This window comes from Mus caroli, unplaced genomic scaffold (genome assembly GCF_978045245.1).
Source record: "Mus caroli unplaced genomic scaffold, Mus_caroli_1 scaffold_15, whole genome shotgun sequence".
Taxonomy (NCBI): domain Eukaryota; kingdom Metazoa; phylum Chordata; class Mammalia; order Rodentia; family Muridae; genus Mus; species Mus caroli.
In genome coordinates this window covers 62,646,296-62,666,656 of record NW_028227270.1, presented here as the reverse complement: position 1 = coordinate 62,666,656, position 20,361 = coordinate 62,646,296, and the positions used below count along the sequence as shown (strand labels likewise).

Sequence of the window (20,361 nt, the reverse complement as noted above, 5' to 3'; positions counted from 1 at the left end):
TGAGACACAGCAGAGAACACAGGTTTCCAAGATACCACAGACAAATATGATGGTGACTTTACATCAGCAAGTTGATGCAATCTAGCTGAAAAGGAGTCTCAAGGAGGTTTGTCTAGATGAGGCTTACCTGTGGGCGTGTGTGTGAGGAATAGCCTACCCTGCTTTATCTGATGGAGAGAGAGTCAGCCTGGCAGCGGGCAGCACCCTTCCCTGGTGTGGGGCTGTCGGCTGTCTAAGGGTCGAGAAGGCTAGCCCAACATTCAGCACGAATGCGTTCATTTCCCTTTACTCTTGAGTGGAGACATGATGTGGCCAGCTGTTTCAGGTTCCTGCCTTGACTTCTCCAAAATGAGGGTCTATAGAACCTGGAACTGTAAACTCATTTCTTCCTGAAGCTGCCTTCTGTTGGGATTTTTTTTTTTTTAAATAACAGCAACAGAAATAAAACTAAGGCAGTATTTTTTTTTTTTTACCTAACTGGAATCTTCCTGCCTTGACAAAGGATTCCTCTGACAGTCTCAGCCTGCTCTGAAACAAACAGGAGCTGCTGGGGCAATGGCACATGTCTCTACCTGGCCAAGCACCGGCTAGCCCTTTGATGCCGAGGTAGCCAGGAAACTCAGTTTGTCCACCAGTGTTCACCAGCTCAAGCAGCTCTGCCTAATGCCTGGGGCACTAAGGCTTCTCAGTCCCAACAGCACCACCATGTTCTTGTAGTTCTTGGTGTGTGTGTGTGTGTGTGTGTGTGTGTGTGTGTGTGTGTGAGAGAGAGAGAGAGAGAGAGAGAGAGAGAGAGAGAGAGAGAGAGAGATATCTAAACAACTCATCACTAAATCTCTAGGAGATACAAGAGGCCATATGGAACTAGCAGTCCCAGCCCTCCACTGGCCAGGCTTGGGGCTTTCAATCTTGTCTTGAACTCCTTTGTGACTTCTGCTCTCTGAGCACAGTTAACTCTCCAACTCAGTTAGGTACAGGTACTATGTCCACTTCTTGGAGACCCAGATGATCTGGGTTAGAGAGAACTCCAAAGGACCAAATGACCTCCTTACTACACATATACACAAGCACACACACACACACCCCTAAACCAAGAAGGCAAAGTCTAACCCACAGCCACTGGCTCCCAGTAGGACAGCAGATGCAAACAGCCTAGAGACACAATGACCTTATCTAGTGCTGTTTTCCTTTGCTGTTGTTTTGTTTGTTTTGATGCAGAGATTTATGTTATAACCCGGGATGGCCTAGAACTCACTGTGTAGCCCAGGCTGGCCTCAGTTTTGTGAAAATCCTCCTCCTCCCCAAGTGCTGTGAAGCCAGCCCAGCTGGCTTTCCAGTGTTATCTTAAACACCCATGTTGCCAGCGGTGGAGAAGACGGAAGCTTCACACACACACACACACACACACACACACACACACACACACACGTACCTTCCTTTCTCGATATTCCTGATCATCCCAGAAGCCTGCCAGCCCTTGGGACAGGCTGTCAGGGCCCCAACTTTCCACACATGGCACCAGGTCTGCCTGCCTATTTAGTCACCTGCTCGAGGTGCAGGAGAACTCAGGGATAAGCAGGTAAGAGACAAAAACATCAGGGCCAGCAGCAGAGCATATTTGCCTTGTGTCTCTTACGGGCAGTGTTTCTAAGAGAAGCATCCTGCCTGTGAGAGACTGAAGGTTTGTGTTCCCTGAAAGCTCTGATACTGATGTCTGAAGGCCCAGTATGAGAGCTCCAGGTGTGAGGATTCTAGGAGATAGAGTAAGATTCTGATGGTGTCCGATGGCACGGTGTCCTTATCAGTTCCCAGAAGACACCTTGGCTCTGACTTCCCTGAGAAGACTGGAGGAAAAGTTAGCCATTGTTAACTGAAAAGAGGCCCTCACCAAACCACCACCCTTCCCCATGCTGCCACCTTGAGCACAGGCTGTGGCTTCCAGAAGCAGAAGGAATAAGGGTCAGCTGCTTATGAGTGACCCACTCTGATGCACTTGTTTGTAATAGCCCTGAGTCCCCTCACACTGGGGGACTCTACTCTGGTCACTGTGACTGGCCATGATCAGAAAATACTTCTCCTTGCCCTGTGCTTCCAGTGTAGCCCCCCTCCAAATGCATGCCCATTTTTAGGAAGGCACGAGGCACTTCTCCCAGACATTGCCCAGGAAAGACTGATAACCTCTGACCTGAGCTCCCCTGACCCTAAAAGCTTTTTCGGAGTTCCTTCCAGCACCCTCCAGCTGACCGCATTTCCTGGGTGTCAGACTAGACAACAAACCTCAGTGAGAGCAGTGCCCACAAGCTCCATGCTTGACTCGATGATTGACAGGCCAGCTAGCTCTCGCTCGAGTGTACAGATCCTCCCACACCTGGGGCTCCAGAAGGAAACATTAATAGCACATCCTATGACAGAGCTCTCTGGCCCCTGCTGGGTGCTTTACAGTGAGGTTGGATCAATTTTGTAGTTCTTCACATCACAGATATAATAAACCCCATAAGCTCTGGAGAGACAAGGAACCCAAGGCCCAGGAAGACATTGCCTGTCCTCTTGCAGAGGACCATACAAGGGCAGAGTTAGGAACGGAGGCCTGTCTCCAACACTGCAGGGCCAGAGCCTTCCTTACAGATGCTAGCTGCTCCTGTGCACATGGTGACTGTATAAAAGGAACGTTATATCACTCCGTCAATCACATGCTACATAATGCAGATGAGGGCACTAACAAGCAAGATGCTTCGGTTTTAGGCATGGAGTATGGTCCAGCATTTTCTCAGGCAGCCATCTCCCTTCTGCGCAAATGGAGAAAAACACAGATCTACTCTACATGCTCCTATAAGGGAGGTAAACCACCAATATGGATGGGCTTTTAAATTCAGCTGACATATTTTACTCTGTTGAGAATTCATCTAAGCCAAAGCTGGCTTGCTGTGGCTCAACAAACACAATGCAATTAATCCAGAGGCTGTTGGCCCACCCGCAGTACAGAATTGTATGTAGCACACCCCTCTTGAGTAAAAACTATTATCAAAAAAGTTTGAGGGGAGTCATGAGCATGGCTTTAGAATGAATTGGATGTCCTGAGGAGGCTCTTCTGTGGAAACAAGAAGCTACAATGTCCATGAACACAAGATGAGGTTTTTACTGCCCTCAGGACTCCATTATCCTTCCCCCATTTGGAGTGAAGAGATCAAAGAAGCCAGAGGGTCCCAGAGCATGAGAGGCACATTTGTCCCGACACTGGGGGAGGATGGGATCCTGCACAAGTGCACCTTGCAAATTAGACTGGAAGGGGTACAGGTTCATATTCTACACCCAACCAGCCCCACAGCCCTTGGGAGCATAATCACTTTCACAAATGTCTATGTAGATGGAATCACACGTTAGTGCCTCTGTACAGATGAGGAAGTAACAGGTATATCAACGGGGGCACTGAGTATTGGTGGTACATCTCAGCCAAGATCTAACCAGGAGCCCTTCACCCCCTTCCCTATCCTTTACACCCCTGCAAGGTCCCATAGGACTCTTGAGATAAGAAACCAGCCTCTGCTTGGGCCTTTCTTTCTGCATACACTAAATGCCTCTCCCCTCCCTGGTGGTTAAAAGGCCCATTTAATTCTACTGGTTTTATTGAAGTTATATTCATACCTCATTGGTTAGCCTGTAGCATTAAAAAGAAGAGCATTATGTTTTGAATGTTTCATTTGTCTTTCCTCTATGAGAAAACATATACAGAAGAATGCTCTCAGAACTTAGCATTCATGATTGCAAGGGTCTGAGAAACCTTTATGTCGGTGACAGGCAGCCTCATGGTAAGGGAGGCCCTGGGGTTTGCCAAAGCCACCCATTTTAATACTGGCACCATTGTGGTTGTCTTAGTTGGGGTTACTATCTCTGTGGTTAAGCACCGTGACAATAAATAACTTGGGGTGGAAAGGTTTATGGCAACTTAGAGTCTCACTATGGTCCATCACCCAGGGCAGAAACTCTAACAGGGCAGGAACCTGGAGGCAGGAGCTGATGCAGACGCCATAGAGAAGTGCTAACTACTGGCTTGCTCCTTAGCTTACCCAGCTGGCTTTCTTACACAAGCCAGAACCACCAGCCACCACCATGGGCTAGGCCCTCCCCCATCAACCATTAATTAAGAACATGCACCACAGGCTTGCCCACGAGCCAGTCCGGTGAGGACACTTTTCCAACTGAGGTTCCCTCTTCCAAAATGACTCTAGCTTGTGTCAAGTTGACGTAAAACTAGCCAGTACAGCATCCTACACTGGCTCCCCTCTAGGAGATGCCACTATCTGCAGACCTAAAGGCTTGGCAGAAAAGTCAGGGTGTACCTGTTGGGAATGTTAAGAAAAAGTACCCCCAAAAAAACAAAACAGGAGAGAGACAGTGAAGTCATCCATCAGTGCGGAGAGTCAGAGTAAACAGAGCGCCTGCAGGAACGCTACATCATCATGGAACCGGCTACAAAACCAAAATGGCAGACGCTAATGCCGAGCACCGTGAGCCTGTTAAAGACAGAGACACTGTTTTCTACTGCGAAACAACATAGTTTAATGGAACACCTTGCACACATGTTCAGATGACATGGAAAGGAAAGCTGTCACCTTTAGAAAAACGAAAATGGGAGACAGGACTGAGAGAGGTTCCCTTGGGATTTCAATATTGCACATCTGATGGTTTATTTCAGACAGGTGAAACAGGCAAAGTCAGACAGAGGAAAAGACCAAACTTTTAACCTGATCCAATTTGAAAGCCATGAGATGAAGTTAAACCCAAGAACACCAATATTTGAATTAATGATGTTCTCTTCCCTGCCAGAATTGAGTTGCAACATTTAAAAATCAATACTCCAATTTTTAAAAAAATGATAGCTATTTCATTGTCAGAGTTAAGACATACAAGAAATGAAGGAAGAAGAATTAATTTCACTGGAGTGAGGTATAGAAAGCAGGGTAGAGTGCAGGAGAATCAGAAGTGTTGGATTAGGGGAAATGTCTTCCCGAAGTTGTCCAGGAAACGAGAAATGTAAGGAAGCTGGGGAAACAAGCGTGTTGCTTCCCACAAACATGGCCAGCTGCCTCTGAAATTTAGCAGTTCCCAGGCTCAGGGAAGGTGAATGAAGCCCGAAGAATTGGTCTTCAAGGTTGAATGAATGCAAATCAGAGGCTCTGTGGAGGGGGAGGTTAAATTCCACACCAAGAAGAAAGCCACAGAGACTCCGCACCTGTCTGGTTGCACGTGTAAATTTTCAGAGTCATCCAAACGGAAAAGCTCCAAACAATTCCATAAGTGAACTCTCTCAACCACACCCCTCTTTCAGCCAGCAACATGGCACAGTGGGGTACCCACTGGCCTCTGGGACCCAAAGGGTAGCTGGAGAATGGGAAGATACCTCCCCTCTTATTTGTTAAACTTCCCTTTGAATGTTCTGTGCTTTTGGCCAACATTTGGGCTTGTTGGAAAGTTGGCAAGAGATTACCTCAGTATCGGGTTTTTCTTCTCTCCTGCCATGAGTCACCATGGACTAGGGCTCCTGACTCCCTGGCCTTTTGAAAATCTGGAGATGAATTCATGGACATTTCTATTGTTCTATTGTCATCTGAGTCTGCTGGGGGGTGAGCCCCTGCTGGGCTGCTCAACAAGGTGATACCCACTCCCTGCCCAAGGAGTGTCACCCTCAAAGCCAAGACTGTGCGCTGTCCCTGAAACACCCTGTCTTTCTCTATAAAGACGTGCACTTGTCTCTAACCGGTCCCACGCTGAGTCTCTGAGACCTAACATGGTTTGTCCATCACTTGGGACTTCATACCAGTACCAACTGGCAGGCTCATTCCTGAGTGGACCACAGCTACAGGAGAGATCTAAGCCCATCTGTGCTCCATTGCTCTGAGACATGTACACGCCATCAGAATTACATTCTAAACATGCTAAAGTGAGCATGTCTTTACAGAGGCACACAGAGACACACAACCTCCCACACTCCCATGCAAACAAGCCTCAGTGTTCTTTTTCTAAAAGGACGATCGGGAAGCTTCAAAGTAACTCATTAGAATTTGCTACATGGCTTTTTCATCCCTAACTCTGAAACCCCAAAGCCATATATTTTTTTATCTCCTTAATGACAGTATTGTAGTTCCATAAATTCCATCTTTCTCCTTTGGACCCTACGAACTGTAGTTGTCAATCTGCCCCCTTCCCCTAAATGGTGGGAGTGGCTAGAGATGATGGAGGCCTCTGGAGATGGGTGAGTAAGACAAGAGCAGACTTTTTGGGAGGCAGGCTTCATTGAACAGCTTGTTTAATTGGGAAGGGGAGGGGAATGAAGGCTATTTAATCCTTTGGAAATGAGCTGGGGCTTTGGGATGAGTGTACATCATTGGCCAGGGTTCTAGGGATGCCTCATTTGCATAAGGAGGAAGTCCAGGTGCTGGACATGACCTTATAAGGGGAAAGGAAATTTAACCTGGTCATGTGACCTCCTTGATGTTAACTTTTTACTTGGGAGGGCCCAGTCTACCACAGATGGTATTGTTCCTGGACTGGTGAGTCGTACAAAAAAAAAAAAGATGGCTGAGCAAGCCAGGGGGATCCAGCCAGTCAGCAATATTCCCCCATGGTCTCTGCTTCAGTTCCTGCCTCTGGGATCGTGGCCTGACTTGCCTCCATGATGGACTGTAACCTGTAAGTCAAATGAACCCTGTTCTCCCCAAGTTGCTTTGAGTCGTGGTGTTTATCACAGCGGCAGAAAGCACACTAGGACTGAATGGCAATGGCCTTGTGCTTCTGACAATTTCTGTGGCGTTCCATAACTTTCCTACTTTCCAGAAGATGAAATGCCCCACGGTCAGTGTCTGAGGTTTTTATTTCACGATGCGGTGTCAGTGCCATCAGTAACTCTCCATTTCTGTTAAGCAGCACACGAGGCAGTTGGTGACATCTGCTGGGGCTGATATTTTAAGGGAAGGCTACCCTCGACTTACCACCCTCCCCTGGCTGTGAATATAAATAGCCAAAGCAGCCATACAGAGGACTCCCATCTGTACCCCCTGAGCATCATGAGGTATAGGGAGAGGGCTCATCTCAGCAAACCTAAGATTCTAGAGGCAGAGAGGGTCAGAGCTCTGTTCAGAACAATGGCCAAAGTCCTGTCTGGAGTTTTTGCCTAAGCTTAAAGGCTGTGCTTCCCTTGGGACTCAGAGTCCCTGTGTGGCCATCAGAGCAAGGGGAGTTATCACTTATCCATCCAGGAGGCATAGGCACTTGTCTTTATATATTCTCTTCTCTCATGTGCATCAACAAAGCAGATGTGCCCTCCTTCTGTGGAATCTCCATGTCTATAAGCCCTGGGAGGGAGGAACTCTGATGGTTACTAGATCCTTGGAGGACAAGCACCCATCAATGTGACTGAGCATAGAACATCATCAGGTCAGGGTACCTCACAGCTGAGCTGAGCCACAGTGGAGAGCCTGAAGTGGAGGTCACCAGATAGACTCCCCTGTTCACACAGGCAGGGAATGGGTCACTCTGCATCCATGAGAATTCTTCATAAATTAATGGCTAGTCTTCTTTTTAAAAAAACACTTGAAAAATTAAAGAAATGCTTAGCATAAAGCTTATAAGCTACCGTGAATTGTTGAGATGATGTAGTGATTGTAAAAGAACACGGCCCTGGAAGGCGAATGCATGTGTCACCCAGACAAAGCCTCCAAAGGGAAGCTGTCTGCACACATTCTCCACCCACTCCCTCCAACACGCTGACCGCTGACCCACAAGCCCCCTGCCACAGTCCTCTCCACAGCTATGCATGCTTCCCTGCACACACCTGCACTGCAGCCTATAGCACATCCCACTGACGCCATACCCATTCTTGCTCCTTGCTCCTTGCTCCTCCCTCTGAGCAGCTCTTGGGGACGCTAACCATGGTCCAGTTGGCTCTTTGCTTGGCCCTTTGGCTTGGCATTTGGGCAAACAGTGAGAGCTCAGTAAATGTTTGAGGTCGGTAGGTGGATGGATAGATGAAGGTGTGAGGGCCTGATCAGATAAAATGTTGCACTGCCTCAAGGTTTGGGACAAACACGTGGAAATCTGAACATCAGTCTTGCTGATGAGAGAAGGAGAGTCCAGGGGTTGTGAAGGAACTGAAGCTGAGGCTCAGAATTCTGAGCCATTGGAAATATGCCCAGCAGATTGAGTCTCCTCTGGGTTTTGGGCTTAATGGCACATGCATATCCACAACACAACTTAGTATCAATTCCTGCAGTGATGTCCATGCCAAGAGCTGCCACACACAGGATAGCAAGAACAGAACAGCAATTCAAAGTGGGCCCTCATTGTGTCCTAGTGACTCACACAAGGACATAGTGACTTACATCGGCCCCCATGAAAACAGTTCCATGGCTGCTGGGATGAGGGGGAAGAGCCCAAGAAGACAAGGCTAACCTTTACCTGTCCATGACTAGACACTGCAACAGCTTCTACTTAGAAGCCGTTATGGATAGGGCTTGGCAAGATGGCTCCGAGGGTAAAAGTGATTCCTACTAGTCCAGATGATCTGAGTGTGACCACTGTAACCCATGTGGGGAAGGAAAGCCCATCGGGCTCCTGAAAGTCATCTATGACTTTTCACACACAGACTCACATGAACACATGTGCAAACACATACATACACAGACACACACATACTCAGATACACATGTATACACACATGTGCACTTACATGCACATACACACACATGCACACATTTGCACACACAGACACACATGTACACTTATATGCACATACACACACACTCTCTCTCACATACAAAAATAACTAAATTGTTTTTTTAAAAAAAACCATAAAGAACACATTTAAGAAATAATTCCAAGTATCTGTGAAAATCTCTCAGAAGTATTCTTTTTCACCATCATTGAATTGCAGGGACATCTTTCAGCACAGAACCTTCTATGAATAAAACTGCTAGGTTCAGCTAGCCTCATAATTCACAAGCTTGATAGTCACTTTCCTTTAAAAAAAAAAACAAACAACAAAACCAATCAATAATTGCACTGGCTAGTTCAAGTTTTTGTTTTTTGTTTTTTTTTAATGTTTAAATCTATCTGGAAATAGCCTCAGACAAATGCCCAATTTGATAAAATAATTTCTACCACCCCACTTAGTTCAGGCCCCAAAGTCAATGAAACCAGACAGCTAGCTAAGCCTCTGAGAGAGGGAGACCATCAACTCTGCATGCAAGGGCAGGAAAATGAGCTGACATTTCCCGAGGTGTGGCCAGCTAGAGTGCTGCATCCTTTACCTTGGTCGAAGGGCTTGTTGGGATTCCAGTTTCTGAAATAGTCATCCTAGGAGAGAAAAACACAAAGGTCAGGTGTCAGAATCCTCGCGCCGAACTGCGTGAAAACTGACTTGTCCCCGGATTCCAAAGCACAAAGGAAAACCCTCACTGCTTACAGATCTTCTCCCCGGAACGAGCACTAAAATGCAATCAAACATATCAATTTATTTCCCCTGTTCACACCTTTCAAATTGAATACACTAAACACTAGGAGTTATAAAAACACTTCAGCCCGATACAGAAACAGCTCTGCTCGTCTTGGTTTGACATATAAACCCAGACATCTCCTAAGTGTGAGGTGTATTTGCTATCAATTATACTGTAGGTGATGCCTGCCTGCTCTCACTTATGATTAAGACCCTGTGTTTGTAACAGCTGATAATTTAACTGTCAGCATTTCCTTTACAGGGAGACATATATCTTGTGCTGCACACTTCCAGCTTCCTAACACTTACAGAGTCTGAAACCAGAGGGCCGTGCAAATGTTAAAAGGACCCTGGGCGTGTGTTTAGCTTAATGCCTTTTGGTATAGGGATGGAGAAGGGTGGGAAGTGGGTGTGTGTTTAGCTTAATGTCTTTTGTTTTAGGGAAGGAAGGAGGTAGAAAGCAAAGGATGCCCTGTTCCCTGCAGAACCAAGTACTTCCTGCCTGGAGTCTGCATCAAGCATGTGCCAAGGTGGACACTTCATTACTTTGAAACTGCAAGAAACTAGTTCTTCAGGGTTCTGTTAACTCTCCTTACTTCCAGCAGCCCTGCCCCTCCCAAACAACCGCCTTTGGCCCCAGCCTCCCCTGCACATCCATGCTTGCAAGCCAAAGAGGCTATACTGTTCCACCTCACCCCACCACACCTCTAGGACATTTGGCCCTTTTCGGCTCATAGCTAGTTTGTGAGTCATGTGGTTTTGTCTAGGTGGTCCACAGGCCTTCGAAAGGCTGTCTGAAATGATTTGACTCCTGGAGAAGTTAGTCTACATCCAAGGGTACAATTGGTTTAAATTATTGTCCGCACTATCTCATGTGTCAGTCCATCTCCCACACAATCTCCTGGGGGTTTCAGGAACCTCCTCCTAGTTCAATTACTGACTATATTAGATCCTTGTTGAAGTCACCCAAGCCCACAGAGATTTTAGGAACTAGATTTAGAGTTTAATGAGAACACACCCTTCATGGCCAGTGGTTCCATTTGGCAGAGTGCAAGGAAACACAAGCAGCCTCCCAGGGTCCCTGAGACTCAGCACTGAGCTATTTCTAACTCTAAGGAACTGGTGCGCTTTGTTCCAGCTTGAAGTTTATGGTGCAACTGTCCCGTTCCTCTGACTTGCCTTGAGATCTGTCCCAAGAGCCATCATTGAGAAAGCCTAGAATAATCTACCTGCAACATCGCCCCTCCAGTTTACTGTTTTAAATACAATCCACATTTGGGGTTTGTGCTGTCTCAGCCCTGATCACCAGGGCTAGCAGGTCTCAGGGTAAAGTGTGGACATCAGATATTCGGCACTCCATGTTTCTGTCTGACGGTTAATGTCCTCTTAGCCTTAGACAAGCCTCTTACAGAGAAGTCTATGGTTCACAAAGGTAAGGCAAGAGATTACCCAAAATGGACTGGCTTTTGCCAATAGAGGACAAAGATAACAAACTATTCAGGCTGCCAAACAATGGACTCTTCTTGTGAAAAGAGGGTGGTGTAAAGTCCTAGTGTGCTGTAGGGGATCTGCTGAAATATTTTCACTTGAACATGCTGTCCTAATTCATGGACACTCTGGAAGCCAAAGATGTATGTCCATCGGGGAAGGGCCCAGAGCCTGAGACGCGTTGCTTAACTTTCATCTCACATGTTACATTCTCTTTGATGTCCTAGACTGAGTTGAACAAGTCCCGAGAACAGACTATCCCCTAATGATTTTAGCGAACTGGAGAACCTGGATGGAATCTGAACCATTCTTCTGGACCTTGTCACTCCGCAGGTTAACTCTAATTGCTATTTTTACATTTTTCTTCTGGGAAGAAAGCTTAAATATAAGGCCGCTAAAAGCTGGCATCTACCTTAGATTTAAAAAAAAAAACCCGCTGCAACTGTAATAACACTGCCTAATTACTGCAAATGTGAAAGCATACCTTGAATGGAAACGCATTATGGAAAAGTAAGTCCTTCAAATATCTCCTTGCCCAGTCAGGCCAAGTGGGATGGGGAATTCTGCCCTGCATTGGGCTGCTTTCTCTGCGCTAAAGGAAAGTGGACTACAACACGGGCTAAAGGGCCCAGGGCTCCCAGAGCTTTGTGCCCTACACCGGAAGCCAAGATCATGATATGTGAAACTCCATGCAAACAAAGCTCGTTTGGGAAATGGGCAGTGGGCATCAGGGAGGGGCTTCTAGATGTCACACCTGCCTCCAGGGTCAGAGTATGATGCGTCAGAGCATGCGTGCCCACTAGTCTAACATGTACAGGTGCTTCAGGGAAGCCCACGCAGGCTCAGCTGCTTCGGTTAATTTCCTCTAGGAGACATTTGGATGAGGTAGCACCAGCAAGGTGCAAAGAGCCAGAGATGAAAGAATACCAGGTACAGACTTCACCTGGGAGCCTGCTCATCATCCTCGGGCCCCACCTACCTAACCACTGGGATCCTCCAGAGACTTAGGAGAGCTCTCTACACTCCCAAGCTGTCAGGCCACCAATATCAGGGCTGGTTTCCTCTCTAGGGACTAAGACCCAGTTTGCACAAGCTAGGCCTTCATTTTCTGTCTAAATGAAAACACAGGTCTTACTGTCAACTACCCACAGGGCACCTGGCCCCACACCCAGATGCTGCACTGTGTAATGGTGTAGTTCTGCTACTAAGACCTCAGTGGCCATGTGCAATGCCAGCAGAGACCTGGACGCTAAGAGTCCTCACCTCTGACCATTTTTCTAGCCCAAGAAAATTGATGCCTGTTCAAACTCACATGAGGATGAAGGCTACTGAATAATCGAAAGCTTGACGGGCGAGTCTGTCTGAACTGGCCTCTTGACTAGAAATGTGGTCATCTAATGATGGAGTTCTTTTAAAAGACTTTCAAGGGCCAAGAAATAGCCACTTTTAAGACATGAGCCTAACTAGAAAAGTAAACAGCTAAATACAGTCATTTATTAGACTCAATAATACCCATGAACGTGCTACCCAGACAGAGCGATGTGGATACTGCTCTCGCCCATCCTGCAGGGTCTATGGGTATCAGGCTTCTCCTGGACAAGAAGCACATAGGCTTGCTCTGCAGTGCAGCCAACTCGTAGGAAGGAAGGCAAATTCTATTTTACTGTACTATCCCATAAGGGACACCTCCTCAACTCTGGTCAGTTAAGACTCTTCCAAGAACCTATCTGTCTTAACAGAGGCTCAAGCGTGAGTGTACTGACTGATGACTGAATCATTACATTGTTTCACGGCAGCAAATACCTGAAGAGTCGGCCTGACTGCCCGTGAGAAAATGATAGGTTGTTGTGCGTCTGAGATGGAGCAAAGAATGGTTGATGGTTGGTGCTCACAGCAAATGATGAGTCAGAGACTGGGTGGAACTATTGCACCACGCTAGAGTATCAGCAGGGACAAAAATCTATTTCTCCATCCATTCATTAGCTAAACATCCCCAGGAACACAGCCCTGGGGTTATAAAATGAATGGCTGGAGCAAAGGAGTTAACTGAGGTTTCACTTGGACTAGAGGGACTCTTTTCTGATCAGTACCCGTAAAAAGAAGATTTGTATGTGTGTGCACATACACACATTTATGCATATGCACACATACACATATACAAACACGCATACACACAGGCACACATAGATACACACACGAGTATAAACACATAGTACACACATATACACATATATGTACACATTTGCAATACTCACAAATGTATATAAAGTTGCCTATAAATGCATTCGCATGTGTATTTTTATATCACATGGTGCATGTTATAAATTACACTGATAATCTGTGTATACTCACAAGTCACATTAATATGTGTGGAGATACACATCGATGCAGTCAGTTCTTCATACCCATAAATGCCACATCTCTACATTCAATCCAGCAGCAAACATCTTTGAACAACACCTGCATTTGTGCTGAACACAGTCAACTTTCTTATAAATTATTCCCCAGATCATGTGGCCTAATAATCATTTACATAGCATTTCCACTATATTAATTATTATGTGTGACCCAGGGATGATGCAAAGGGGAGAACATGAGCAGATCCTATGCAGACACTACAGAATTTACTTCAGAGATGTGAATATTCCAGGTTATGGTTTCTCAGGGTCCTGAAGCCAGTCACGCACAGGTGACAACCCAGGGCATTGTACTCTACCTCACCGTAGATGGACCTGTCCAATAGCCTAATCGAACATGGCTGCTCTTCCCTTGTGCCACAACCCAAAATGGCTGACACAGTTTAGCCTGAATCTCCCCCAGGGAGCTTCCTATTTCTGCTACCAGGGCTGTGAAAGTCAATCTGAGCAAAAGTTAGGGGCAGAGGCAAGCAAATGCCAAGCTGGAAACTCAAGTTCTGTGGCTGCTGAATGAGGAGATGAGGGCGTAATTTATTGCATACAACAGCTTCAGATGCCATGGATCAAAGCCACCAAGCGCACATGAAACAGAGCATTTCTCCCTCATACATATTTTAGCTAAACTGTTTGAGCCCTGCAGATCCATCTGAAGATAACCTGAGACAATACAAATTACCAGCCTGGAAAATAAACGAGGGCTGCATTTGCCCTGACCAGGGGTGAACAAGAAAGTCGTGAGCAGAGAAGCAAGCTACAGAAAGTGGGGGGGGGGGGGGAATCCTACAGGGTCTTCTGTGGGGCCACTGTCAATCAACAGAGAGAAGTATGTCTCTCTATTATAGGGAAGCAGCATTTCCCTGTAGTAGCTTCCAAGAGGGAGGCTGACTCTGCCAAGCATAAACCCATGAAAAGACCTGTAAAGACCTGGAGCCAAACTTTCCAAAGGTTCATTCCATTTGCCTGGCTCCTGAGGAATGGGGAGAGTGGGTTATTGGGTGGGGGTTGGGGGTATCCCCTAAAATGGCTCATAGAAGTTCCATGCCAGACTTCTATAAGAGTACCTTCTCTAGATTAGGACACTTTTCTGTGATTTTTTTAACTTTTGTACAGTGGAAGTGCTTGCTGATCGATCTACTATCTGGTACAAAGCAGCTCGTCTGTTGGGAAAGGGACATAGCCTCCCATGCAGCGACCTCACCCCTGAGCTGTGCCCCTTCGTATTTCAGAGCCAGCAACAAGTTATTTGTTGATGTATTCTCTGTCAAGCCTGCCTCGCCCACCACCTGGGAATAGCTCCAGAGCCAACCTTGAATGAAATGGTCAACCGACCACCCAGTCCAGATTGAGCAGTGAATTGGACCATCTTAGACATCATTCACTGGGACTTTGGTTGACCAGGGACGGGAGCTGTCTGCTGTAATGCATTTCAAGCTATATGTATGATCCCATCCCCGCCCCCGCCCCAACACACACTAACATACCCACACTCTCCTGAGCCTAGGTGACTTCTGAACAGGGACAGTCTTATCTGCATAGTCCCTGAGGTATATCACTCAACAGCCCATGATAAATTCTTGCTGAATTGTTTCAAATATAAGAAAGCTGATCCAGCCCCTGAGAAATTCCCATAACGATTGCTGGTGTGTGTAAGCACAGGTGGGGGGATGTTTGTACACACGCTCTAAATCGCTTTCACCCTGAATAGAGCTATTCTTTGATAAATTGGTCTGACATTTGGTGTAAAGTCCTGCAGGCTTTAGACAGAATGATTTAGAAAATAACAATGTGGGTTTCTCAGCTCTTTCAATAAATAACCCACCAGTAAAATACAGATAATGACCGGCAATCGTACTTGTAGAGTAACTAACGAGAAGAGATAAGGCAGTCAACGGGCTGCTCATATACATTTGATAAATTACATCCCTCACATATACCCACGAGAAACAAACGTGTATATTCCTGGTTGGCTGAATTTAAAGCAAATATTTACCATGAAGATTAAAGATCTGAGATACAATTTACATTTTATCTGGCAACTATTTTGATTGATACTGTATCTACATATGTTTGAAAAGGCAAAACCTACCTCAACTTCCTGAGTACGAAAGCATAATGAATGGGAAAAAAAATAAAAGAAACATATCAACAACAAGAAGGAATATACACATTTTTTAAATAAATGCATCAGAATTGTGAAACATTATAACGGTCATAGCCAGTTATTTTAAGCCACCTACCGTCATTCCTTTGCTAAGGTCTGTCACCCACAGAACCCATGGGAAGGGACTTATATAAGAGGGTAATGACTGGGGGGAGGATGGGGTGTCTAATTACCTGTGCACACTGCAGGAAAGCTAGCAAAACTCTGATGAAACCCAGACATTCAGATACTATTCCCATATGCAGAAATGTCAAACGACTCATTGCCCACAACATCAGCCCAATCAATAAAATCCCAAGACAACATCAAAGACCAAGACTAATAGACCTTCTGCATTTCTGCAAAAGCATTATTTGCCCTGAAGCTCCAGAAAAGCTGGGGTGGGGGTGGGGGACCTCAAACACAGGGCAGTCATGAATCTATGGTCTTGGGACTATGCGAGATGAGCAGGATTGGTCTTCCTCCCCTACCCCGCCCTGATGTCCTGACAATTAGAGTTGTCACTGCCTCAGTGAGCTCTGTTAAGACATCCAGGCAGTAAGGTGTTGTTCATCCCAATAGAAAAGGGGAGTCTGTGCTTCCTTCCCCAAACTGTGTTCTACATCTGTTCTTGGATTCTTCTGATAACAGCTAAGCTGAAAGGTTTCTTTGTACTCACACAGATCGAACCAAGACCCAAACCACCCAAACCCTTGTCCTCATTAGCAAAGCTGCCAGGTTGTCTGAGCTAACCAAAGGCAGTCTTGTCAATATCCACAGAGAAGATAAAATCAGTACCATGGGCCAGAAGACAGCAGGAGTGAGGGCAGGCTTTCAAACAGGCCTGGGTATGAATTCCTACCCCAGCACTTAGCAGTTGAGTGGCCTTGCTTAACATACTAGGCTTCTCTGAGTCTGTTTCCTGAGACATAAAACAAGATCACTGGTACCTACCTCACAGGAAGTTCTTAGAGCCTTACAACAATCCAATCCCTGACATGGCTGACATCCAGAACTAACAAGTGACAGACACACACTCTCAACACTCTCACTTCTAGAGCTCTATGACAGCGGGATGCCCCAGGAGAACAGAGGTGATCAATAGGCTCGGGATGCTTCAAATTTCTATGATGTGATTTCTGTACAGTGACTCGAGTAAAGGGAGACCAATTGTAACAGAAAATAATTATAAAATATCTTCAAGCAGTCACTGGCATGAAGAAACTAATTCGGCGGGCCTTGGATACTTGAGCTGGATATTTGTTTCTAAAGACCGCACACTCCACTCTAAGGTTCAGTGACCCTCATCTAGAGATGAGAGCCTGTCTAGTGGAAGGAGATACTGTGACACTGCCCTCTGCCTTAAAGTAGGTAAATGCTAAGGCAAGTAAGTCCCTGGATCTAATGGAAACAAAGTTTCAACTATGAGTAACTGTATCCTAACAAAGAGATGGAGCTTTAATGTGCAAGATTTCTATGTAACCAGTGATTTACATAAAGAAAACAGATGGAAGGTCTTTCAGTGTCCATGCTGCTGGCAGCACACCCAACTGCCTTCCCCAGAGAACTCCCATGACAAATTAATTACATCCCACTATCTTTCTTATAGTACCCCACCCAACTCTGACTATCAGGCTTCCGTTTAAGAACAAGATACCACGCGCTTCAGAGATGGCTTGGTACTCAGGAGCACCTGTTGTTTTGCAGAGGACCCAGGTTCGGTTCCCAGCTCCTACGTGACAGCTTATAGTCTGTAACTCCAGTTCCAGGAGAATCCAGTACCCTCTTCTGGCCTCTGCTAGTGTACATGTCCACAGTGCACACACATTCATGCATGCCAATGTTCACACATATGAAATAAAAGTAATTTTACAAAAGATACAAAGAAAAGGGAACTAACTAAAAGCCATCACATCATTCCTCCTCCCCGCTAGTCCTCCCTGGGTTACATTAATTTCGAGAGAAACTCTGTGCTTCACTAAGTAGTGGGTGAGCCACAGGACTCTCTACACACTGGTTCCTATCCTGCCCTGGAGAGGCTGAGTAGGGGGGCCTGGAGTATGGTGCCCATCATGATGATATCAAACATGGGATGTTTAAAGAGCACCCTAGGGGATTCTCATTTTTAATCCTCTATGGGATAAAGAAAGTAAACCACACACTCACTCAGAGTGACAGGTGACCAAGGGACAATCAGACCCACTATAGACAGAACACTAGCAGCCCTCTTCGCCAGCTCCTAGGGCCTCCTACCCTCAGCACAGCCCCTGAGGTACTCTCAGCTGGGTATATAGAACCTCTGACCACTCATTTCCTTAGGCAAGAACCCAGGCTGCAGCTGAGGGGGTTCCAAGGTAGAGTGTTTGCCCATCATGCATGAGCCCATGGGTTAAATCCCAAATACTGAGAGGAAAATATTCTCTGGTTTCACCTCCTTTGTTCAGCATTCACAACCAAGTTCTCCTTACTTTCTTGCATGGTTCCCTCTTCTGCGTCAGCTGTCCACATCACCAGAGCCACTTCCTGAGGGCAATGACACAGAGAGAACTTGGAAGGATGGGTCAAGGTGTGCATACTGAAGTGCCTTGAGTAGCATCCTTACCTCACAGCTAGTCCCCCCCCCCCACCAAATCATCGCAAATCAAACAGACTTCATAACCTGTGGTATGTTGAAATCTGGTGCATGATAAATGAGATATGTCCTCCATATGTTTGAACACTTGATCTTTACTTGGCAGTGTCATCTGAGAAGAGTATGGACCCTTTAGGAAGTATAGCCTTGTAGGAAGAAGTATGCCACTGGGGCAGTGGGGGGTGGGAGGAGCTTTAAGGGATTATAGCCCGACCCCACTTCTTGCCTCCTGTTTCATCTGTCTGTCTGTCTGTCTATCTATCTATCTATTACCTGTCTATCGTCTATCATTTCTCTATCATCTATCTATCATTTGTCTTATCTATCATCTGTCTATATCTATCATTTATCTATCTATTATCTGTGTACTATGTAGATCTATCTTTATATGTTATGTCATATCTCTATTTTTATCATCTATGTATCTTTCTATATCTAATACCTATCATCTATTATCTATCATATGCCTATATATATATCTATCATATGTCTTTCTATTATCTATTATCTAGCATCTGTTTAGCTGTATCTATATAGTATCTTTCTGCAATATAACTATTTTTCTCTATCTATCCTCTATATCTTACTATATCTATCTACTATCTATCATCTATTTACATCCACCATCTATCATCTATCTGCTTATCCATTTATCATCTATCTCTATCATCTGTCAATATCTATCATTTATCAATCATCTGTCTCTCTATATTATCTATCATTTATCTATCATCTGTATCTATTATTTATCTATCATCTATTTATCTATTATTTGTCTGTCTATCATCTATATATCTCTATCATCTCCTCTCTCTCTCTCTCTCTCTCTATATATATATATATATATGTGTGTGTGTGTGTGTGTATACATATAATCTACCTATCTACCGCCTATCTATCATTTATTATTTATTTATCTATCATCTATCTATCTACCTACCCTCATCTCTACCCTCATCTCATCTCCATCATCTCTCCTTGTGTATGGATAAAATGCTGTCATCCACCCTCCTGCTCCCCACCATGATGGAGTCTCTCCTTCTGGAACCATAAGCCAAAATAAATAAATCGTTCTTTCCTTGAATTGTTTTGGTCATGGCTGTTTTTATCACAGAAGCAGAGAAGTCTAACGAGCAGTGTAAGTAAGAGTCAAGACTTGGACCAAAATGAAGTGATGAAGTGTACATCAAAAACTTTAAGTGAAAATTTAAATCTGAGACTAACAGTGATAGTGACGAAGCTAGTGATAACCACTGTAATGGTTTGTATATGCTCAGCCCATGAAGTGTCACTATTAGGAGGTGTGGCTTTGTTGGAGTAGGTGTTTCACTGTGGGTGTGGGCTTAAAGACCCTCATCCTAGCTTCCTGGAAGCCAATCCTTTCCTAGCAACTTTCAGATGAAGATGTAGAACTCTTAGCTCCTCTTGTATCATGCCTGCCTGGATGCTGCCATGCTCCTGCCTTGGTGATAATGGACTGAATCTCTGAACCTGTAAGCCAGCCCTGATTAAATGTTGTCCTTATAAGACTTGTCGTGGTCATGGTGTCTGTTCACAGCAGTAAAACCCTAACTAAGACAGCTACCGTGTTTGAGTGGTCACAGAGCAGACCTGTTACATTACAATAATGATTTGAGATATGGGCAGTAAACAGCCCTACTTCATAGGTGAAGACACTGCAGTTTGGAGGGACGGTATCACTATCTAGGTCACATAGCTAGTGAGAAGGAGAGATATGATTTGAACTCAGTGTTCACTTGACTTAAAGATCATGTTCTCGCCACAACACAGCCTCCTTCAGTGGCACCATGTAAGGAGAGGGTTAGGAAGGGCCGTGAACACTGGAGACACTCGAGAGGGGCATGGGCGTGCCTGCTCTTGTTCTGTGCAGACAGGAATGGATGGGAGACAAGCACACAAACCAGAGGCTTCCCACCCAGCAAAGCAGGAAAACAGAAATTGAAGCCTCACTGGGTCTTTTAGAGACTACATAACAACACAACCAGTTAATCTGGCCCCAGGAAGAGAGACAACAAGTCACCGCTTCCTGAACCACACCTACCCAAGCTTAGCTCCCTGGACATAGGATGGCCTCTAGGACCAAGAAGAGGAGCTCCAAGAGTCAGCAAGGGTAAAGAACATGGACATGTCCTGCACCTGTGAGCCCTGTGCTGTTCCTGGCACCTGCCTGCCATCA

At 45.6% G+C, this 20,361-nt stretch overlaps 1 protein-coding gene across 1 annotated transcript in view; it reads right to left on the bottom strand.

Annotated features, from left to right (window-relative positions):
- Positions 1–20,361, bottom strand: part of Spock1 (SPARC (osteonectin), cwcv and kazal like domains proteoglycan 1) — a 482,809-nt gene that overhangs the window by 255,530 nt on the left and 206,918 nt on the right. The window contains exon 3 of the mRNA XM_021180195.3: positions 9,303–9,348. Within this exon, the coding sequence (XP_021035854.1) occupies positions 9,303–9,348 (46 nt within the window). The remainder of the gene's footprint in view (positions 1–9,302; positions 9,349–20,361) is intronic.